This window comes from Curcuma longa, chromosome 5, assembly GCF_044706935.1.
Source record: "Curcuma longa cultivar G26 ecotype Majalengka, Jawa Barat chromosome 5, ITB_CL_G26_1.1, whole genome shotgun sequence".
In the NCBI taxonomy this organism is placed as follows: Eukaryota; Viridiplantae; Streptophyta; class Magnoliopsida; order Zingiberales; family Zingiberaceae; genus Curcuma; species Curcuma longa.
Genome location: NC_133865.1, coordinates 2,225,726 through 2,233,723, shown reverse-complemented (window position 1 = coordinate 2,233,723; position 7,998 = coordinate 2,225,726). Strand labels below are relative to the sequence as shown.

General features: G+C 32.1%; 1 protein-coding gene across 1 annotated transcript; it reads right to left on the bottom strand.

Moving 5' to 3' along the window:
• Positions 1 to 734: 734 nt before the first annotated feature.
• On the bottom strand, positions 735 to 7,470 carry LOC141829337 (nudix hydrolase 9). The gene is made up of 9 exons (XM_074716788.1): positions 7,303 to 7,470; positions 7,061 to 7,135; positions 6,679 to 6,735; positions 5,903 to 5,985; positions 5,520 to 5,578; positions 3,746 to 3,894; positions 2,030 to 2,173; positions 1,097 to 1,255; positions 735 to 1,009 (listed from the first exon to the last, which is right to left on the bottom strand). The coding sequence occupies exons 1-9, from the start codon at positions 7,468 to 7,470 to the stop codon at positions 911 to 913; spliced, it is 993 nt and encodes a 330-aa protein (XP_074572889.1). The 3' UTR covers positions 735 to 910.
• Between the last annotated feature and the right edge of the window lie 528 nt (positions 7,471 to 7,998).

Sequence of the window (7,998 nt, the reverse complement as noted above, 5' to 3'; positions counted from 1 at the left end):
TTTTAGTAATTTTCAGAATTTTTGGTATTTAGAGTAGTTTTGAAAAGTTTTATTTTTTTTATTTTTTTAAATCTGTTTAGGATTTTGAGTTTGTTAAGAAATTTTCTTTTTTTATTAGGAATCTTTCTTTCGAGTTTGTTAAGAAATTTTTCTTTTTATTAGAAATCTTTCTTTTCAAGTTTGTTAAGAAATTTTCTTTTTTATTAGGAATCTTTCTTAGGGTCTGAGTCTATATCAATTTTTTAAATTTTGAGCTTCAACTGCAAGTTGTAAAATGAATGAATATTTTTTATGGATTAGTATAATTGTATTGAAATTTATTAATGAGCATTTAATAAAAGCTTTAAGCATTGACTATATTTCTTGTATTTTGTTTGATAAAACTTAAACAAATCTCTTGGATGCAGTAAAACAATTTAAATTTCATCATTTAGTTTTAAGTTGGTTTTGTGATGGAAGAAAAGTAATGAGATCTAAACTTATATATATATATATATAATTTAACTTAGACTTGATCAAGGATTAAAATACTGAGTCATTTTGCTTGATACTCATGGTTTTCACCGTTCCAACATGGGACCAGGACCAGGACCGGCACAAACCAACACCCGACAGTAGCACCGGAAGTACAATTGAAATAAGAATACCTTTTTATCATTAAATTCAATTATTTCTCATAACTTGTAGGAACAATAATGACTATTTAGATAGGAACATAGTGGAATTGACCATGTACATCAAGAAGCCATTTGATTCAACTATAAATCAAATCAAACAATTAGGAAAAGAAGCTACCTGAATTGTGTGTTTGAGACACATACAGAAATTTGCCTCATTAAATATTTAACTGAATTGTGTGAAGAAGAGGTAAATGAAATAAGCTGCAGTAAACTTCAAACATTTTTCTTAACTATGTGTGAGAGCTGAGGGTTTCCATCATCAGGTCATAAAGAGCAAGTCCTCCACAATGGCAACCAGGCATTTTCAGTGCCAGTTTCTTCAAATCATCCTGTTTTTTCTACTAACTTTTGAGCATTGAAACATGAAAGAAAATGGGACAAATAGTAAACAAATATATGGTCGAACAAGTGCTAACCCTTGAAACTGTGAAAATTTGAGTGGATTCGAATCCATCTTGTGCTTTTGAATAAAATTCACGAACTTCTTCTGCTGGTAGATTGCACCTTAGAAAGAAAAAAGCTGTTGGCCTGGCATTCATGACCCGACGAGAAATTCCAATGAAAAGAGGATTTGTCTGCATGGATATTTTAGTATTCTAGTAGTCAGAAACAATGGTGTATCCAAGCATGCCAAATGCATTTAAGGAAAAGGAAATTATAAGCCGAAACTAAAGTCATTCAATAGGTTGTTAGTTTCTTTTCTCCTAATCCAGGTGTTAGGGGAGAGATGTATCAATTAGCACATTATATTAGGATCTAGTAGGAAAATAATCCCAAATTATTTTTTTTTAAAATGTCCAAATTACATGCCACTAAAGTGAAAAAAAAAGTTCAGTGCAGATCTAGAGGCAAAACAACTAGTTGTGAAGAGTAGTTAATTCCCAAATGTAACTTAGTATTAATTATCAGCATAGCAGAATCATGAACATAAAAGGGTACAGTAAACTACCCTTTTTCCTGTCGACCAATGCTCTCATTGTCAGTATCAAAATGCAGGAAACTTCAATTGAAAATACACAGTTTTTTTTTTTTTGCTGCAAATATTGGTTTGCTACATGAAATTACAGTAACTGCAATATCCATTATAGCTGAAGTTACTCCACAAAGAAAATATTTCTTATTGTTGACGTTTTTCCAAAAGTTCATACTGCTGCTTTTTGCTGGGACCTCACACTTAAGTGAAGAAAATGTCCTTTAACTTAGTCCATCTCCTCAAAGTTGTAAGAGGCCAGAGCTTAAATTATTTTCAAGGAAAAATATGCATTGCCCTAATGCACAACGTAATTGAACAGTTAAATTGTATTACAATAGAAACCACAAGTTAATAATAAATGCCAATAGTTACTTGCCAGGGAATTTGCAGGAACACCAATTTCTTCAACCACCTCCCGAACGATACCATCAAACATCTCTACACAAACTTTCTGATTTATAAGATCAGACTGTATGGTGCCTTTATCAGCGCAATGAGAAGAAATTCCAATTTCTTGGGGCTGAAAAATAATAGGGCATAGGTCTTTAAAAAAAATACTTGGATGAGGGAAGCATCATTAAGATGAACTTTAAATGCATTTTTCATTCATATATAATGATAAGATTTGGATACTAATTACATTGATTAAGGTGGTTGCTTGGATGTGTGTGGCTATAAAAGGAAAAAGAAGATAACTATGAGCCATAAAATATAGTCCCAGTAGGTAGGGATCATATCTTACACATTAGACCATAATAGGTTGTCTAGGAACAAGGTTCAAAATCTAGCCATGACAATATTTCAGTCTTTGATCTGTTTTCGTATCATGTGGATTTTCTGATATATGGTGCCAGTGATGAATTGGAAGTGGAAGGATGAAGGAGATGAAAAAAAATAATACAACTATATACTTAAGTTTGATCTTTATTTTCCATTAGAATGCTATAATTTTAATATTATCTTGTTAAATAACAAGATTATCTCAATTCATCTTGTATTCTAGCATGTTGAGGGGTGCCGACTATTAGCATGTAAAGATACTCATTGATATAACAGCATATGAGACATTGTCTATGCCAAATAGTATCGAGTTTTAGTAATTTATCGGAACGATACATTTTAACCTTTTTTGACATGGTACAAGAATTCAAACCATGCTAAGGAAGTCGTTTTACATACCTACCATGGTTAGCATGCTACTGTCTAGATCTTCATGTTGGGGTAATTGTCATATCACTACAATTTTATAGTGGGCTACTGTATGTTTAAAAAGGTAGAGTAATACAAGGAGAGAGAATTGTAGAGGGGAGAATAGAAGATGGAAAGGTAAAACGGATGAAAAGGTAAAGGCTGTTTTGGTCCAGAGGAATGAGAGGGACTTTGCATAAGCATCTTAGCCTATGTCCAGGCATCTTTGTCACAAGGAGCCCTATTTAGGTACATGCTTATAAGACAGACAAAAAGGCTACCTAGGGAATCAAACCTAATAATTTTCCAAATAAACAAATTATTCCTTATTTAACTTATCCATAATCAGGTTCTACAAGATTAATTAATAAATTAACCAAATTCATATATTGACAAAGAGAAAATATGAAATGCCAAATGAAGCAAATAGATAGACTACATTGTCAATTTATATTTTTGATGAGCCTCAAATATTTTGTTTAGTTTTTAGATGAAAGAAATTTGAACTAAATAGTGAACCCTGATGAAGATAGTGAGCCTACTCATACTAGGATGAATTAGTATCTTGAATGAAACCAAATACAAGCACAGACTACTACTCTACCTCAGATTTACAGGAATAACATTGCTACTAGACATATCATAAACTTTAAACACATAGAGATATGTCTAAATATTTATCCAACTAGAGCACAAATTTAGAAGAGTTGAAGATAATATTGATTATTACTAAATTTAAATTAACTCCAGCATGTACGAGTCATTTCTAGTCCTGCAAATCAGAGACTGGCTTCCACTTTGCCACTCAAGTTGTGGAACCTACATGTGTACATGACTGTTTTTCTGTAGTGGTGGATAATTGCTTATAACTCCTCTTTCTTTTGTGGTAGCTTATAGTACTTACCTCTGAATGGCCTCCAGGAAAAACAAAATATCCTGGAAACTCACCCACATTATGACTTCTTTGTAAGGTGAGAATCTTTCCATCAGATGTTTCCACTATAGCTCCATTTCCTAGAGGACTTGATGTATGTTGACAGCATAAAGAGTCATCTAGAGAAAATCAAAACAAACTTTTGATTGGCAAAACTATCCAATGTTAATATTCATTAATCTCTATGATAGATAAGCTCCAAAAAACCTCGATCCTAAATGGTATGAAAACGGGATGTAGGTACTAAGAATAAGTAGAAAGAGGATTCATTTCAAAAGCATACTCTAAACATAATTGAAATAAATTCCAAAATTAAGGGCAAAATCAGCATCCAGCAATTTGCAATTTTCAGTTTAAGATGTTAGTCCCAAATTGAGGTCATTGTAGGACAGTCAAACCTTTGCTTTTTGCAACTCAAGTTGCTAAGAAATAGGTGATAATGAACAAAATCCAACTCAAACAGTGCAGAAGATTTAACTTACAGCCAGACATGCCTGAATAGTACATGCTGACCAGAAAATGAACAAAATGTTTTACAATTCCACCGTTTTTCAGATCCAAAACCTCCACCAAGTGTAATATGTGAGGATATTACTAATACAAATTAATTATAGTAAAGCAACTAATTAAGTAATTAACTGGACTGACTACACGGAAAAAAAGAATTGAAAGCAATACAAAAAAGAAAAAACTTCATAAATCTGCAGTTCAGTCTCTAGAGATGCCAACTAATCCAGTAGTAACACAAATATGTCCAAATATGAAATTTAAAGCAGTGAAAATTTATTGTTTCCAGAAAAATTTACTAGGAAGGAAGATACTCTGAGATAGTAAAGACTTCGGTATTTGATTATTATCAAAAACAGGATTACCGTTTGTGTATTTTTAGACTCTAGAATAACTATTTTATCAAAAATCAGAGCATTAGACTAGGTAATTGATAAAGTTATCTGTTGCTATTTTATCAAACACTGCCTCAAATGGGAGTATAGATATATAGTGCTTAGTTTGTTACGTAGAACTGAGACCAAACTAAGTTCGGCTTTAATACCAATTGATGTAACATAATGGAACACCAATCTCATGCAGAAAATTCTACCATAAAGAAGATAAAGTGGAATATTATTAATCGGCTGAATACTGCATGAAACACACTTTTATAGATTTAATGCCACAAAAACTAAGAAACAAATAATCAGAAAATATAATTAACCTCATTAATTTATTTACCAAATATAAAAACATCAACAGTTTAACTATTACCAAACAATTTAAATATAATCAAACTGCTCAAGCACAAATCAGAATTCAAAATTTAAAATTAAAATATTATTCCTAATATGTATCAACTAAGTAATATCACAGATAAGTAATTCATTCCTATTTTATCTTAAAAATATATCAGTTGAAACATGAACTAATCATCCAGATGAATCATGGAAATCAGTCAAATCATGTTGATGTCATTCTCAATTTTAAATTTTGTTGATCTTAATCTCAGTCGGAACATAAGCTATGCCTTGGAGGAGTCAACATATTGTAGACATGAAGTTCTCACATAATAAGTTTACATAGAAGGGCACGAGTATGCATGTTATGCCAAAGCAGATGCAGGAAAAACAGTGGTGTATATGTAAACATCACCAAAAACAGTGTTACATAAAGGACCACAAAATTCAAAAAGAACCAAACCAGTGCCTAGATTCATGAAGATATGGCGCATAATTGCAGTTTTCAAAAATACCTGCCGAAGGAAAAAGAAACCTCTCCCATAAAGGATTCAAGTTTGTGCCCACAAATGACCTGAAAATTTATATATTTAGCAAACATTTTAATTTCAGCATAAAAATTCAAGATGAATAATAATAAATTTTCTAATTAGTGAAATACAACCTTAACAGCTCCAACTGATAAGCATTAAACAACCAATGTAATAATATCATGCACTAATTAATTAAATTGAAAAGTATAGAAACTATTAATGGGATATAAGTACTAGTTACATATAAGAAAAATCAATTAAAACAAAATATTGCATGCATCAAACTGGAATCACACATCTAAGCCCACTCAAAAGAGGTGTTACAAAAACATATGGCCAAGCTAGAAAGAAGTGTGAGTGATTACCTGTAATCTGTGAGACCCAAGTGAAGGCAAATTGAGGAAATTTTATCTGAGCCATCTGCATATTGTACAGTGTGATCCCCATACTGAGACAAATTATTTTAACCATCAATTTAGGAGCATTACTTAAAGGACATATTGGGAACATTAACAATAAAGCAAACACTTCAGGGGAGCAATGAGTAGATTTTTCAAAAAAAAAAAAGTAAGTCTCACTATTTGGGTATGCTATAAATTTGCTTTTCATTTTTACTGATAACACTGAGATGGTTTATACATGTCAAAAGGTGCGCATTGAGCTTACTATTCCTTCTATTATAGCATATTTGGTATGAAAAAGTGTGCCCTTTCACATCCAACCAGATGTGGCCTGAATTAAATTTTTGGAAAATTTATATACCAGACCTCAACTAAAAATTTGAGGTAATTACAAGCTTGGTTTAATACAATAAATTAATTTTTCATCTCTTTTACACTACATTTGCTATAGATATATGTTTGTTAGAATAGCTACATAATGATTAACTTATTCAAATTTCATGATCTTGTTCTTTCCTTTTCTTTTTTTTTCACAAGGAATATTGTTCTTTTCTTCTTCTTCTTTTCACAAGGGGCACTGTTCTTTTCTTTATCAAAAAAATACACTATTCAGCTTGGCGCTCAAATTTTCAGTGTCATCCTTTAGTCATATATAACAAATAACTTTGAAGAAACTTCAAGAGTTGGTTGCTAGAAAGAGCCAAAAGAAGTAACATAAACAATACACCCAAACATCGTACCCTAAACTTCAATCCACTATACAGCGAAGGATTCCACTGAACTCGCTGATTCCATATCTGTGAAACATGAAAAGATTCTAAGTAGGTGATTGCAATGATACTTATACTGTTGTAAATGATTTCCGTTAAGGTAAGATGTAAATACAAACAGAACAGGGAACAATTTTTAATATTTTTTTTTACATTATTATAATACATATCCCTCAGATTTACTAGAAAACTCAATGAAAGAAAGAGCAATTTTCAGTGGCAAAAACTTCCAAATTGTCCTCGGATTGTTCTGAAAATATAGCATTGTTGACAATGATAAATTTGTAATTCTGGCATCGGAAAGAAAACCTTAGAAGCAAGAGAATACTTTTTTTTTTTGGAATGCTCGTACCTCGTTAATGGATTCTTCTAAACTAGCATCAGGATGAGGAATCCGATCGTAGGAAGCGTCAAAATTGACAGAAACCTTCATTTAGCACGGCAGTAATTATTAAATTTCAAAAGATCTCTCTGCTAGGATATATACTGAAACTAAAAGCTCTGGATATTTTTTTTTCACGGGCTCCAAAAATTCCTGCAAGAAAACCAAGGACAAAGAAACAAGGGAAGATGAGAGCATGCGGCGCACACAACCTGAGAAGCAGGGAGACCAGAGGGACATGAGAGGAGCAGCTTGAAGGCCGTCCCGGGGTCAGCTGGATCGCCGGCTCCCGCGGCGACGGACATGATCCCCCGCGGGCGGCGACGAGAGGAAAAGCTTCCGAACGCTGGAAAGCGAGCGTGGCGAATCGAAGCTAGCATTTGGAGAAAGGCACCAGATCGACTCCCCTTTTTTTCTACAAACAAATAAGAAATAATTAAAGGGGGAAAAAGCAAAACGAATATAACACACTAAACTTTCTTACCTACATACATTAAAGAATAATAATTGAGTCACTTTAAATTTTAAATTTTCCAGTGGGATAAATGCGATAAAAAATTTTTAAGACGTCGACGGTGGTTGGATATGAAGCCACATGCAATTTTAAATTTATTTTAATGATAAATAAAAAAATTTTATATAATCGAATCGATTACTTTTATAATTAATCAGATTATAAAAATTAGATATCTCAAACTTAAGTTGAACAAGACTTGTTACCATTTTAAAAAGCCTGATTTGACACAGTATTTTTTTAAATTTTTTTTAGGTTTTAGAATTTAAATTTTAAAAAATTATATGTTGAGTCAATTTACCATATCAGTTGGTGTCCGTGTGTTACTCATAGATGGATAAGTAGCGTACCTGGACTCATATATGGTTTTAGAATTTCAAAATTTTTCAATAAT

What these genes read in the sequence shown, in the direction of transcription:
- LOC141829337 (XM_074716788.1), bottom strand. Translation starts at nt 7,470, where the DNA reads ATGCTAGCTTCGATTCGCCACGCTCGCTTTCCAGCGTTCGGAAGCTTT. An exon ending in ATAGTGGATTGAAGTTTAGG is followed by an intron (nt 5,986 to 6,678) that starts GTACGATGTTTG and finishes AATTTGTCTCAG; the next exon opens with TATGGGGATCACACTGTACA. An exon ending in TTGGGTCTCACAGATTACAG is followed by an intron (nt 5,579 to 5,902) that starts GTAATCACTCAC and finishes ATAAATTTTCAG; the next exon opens with GTCATTTGTGGGCACAAACT.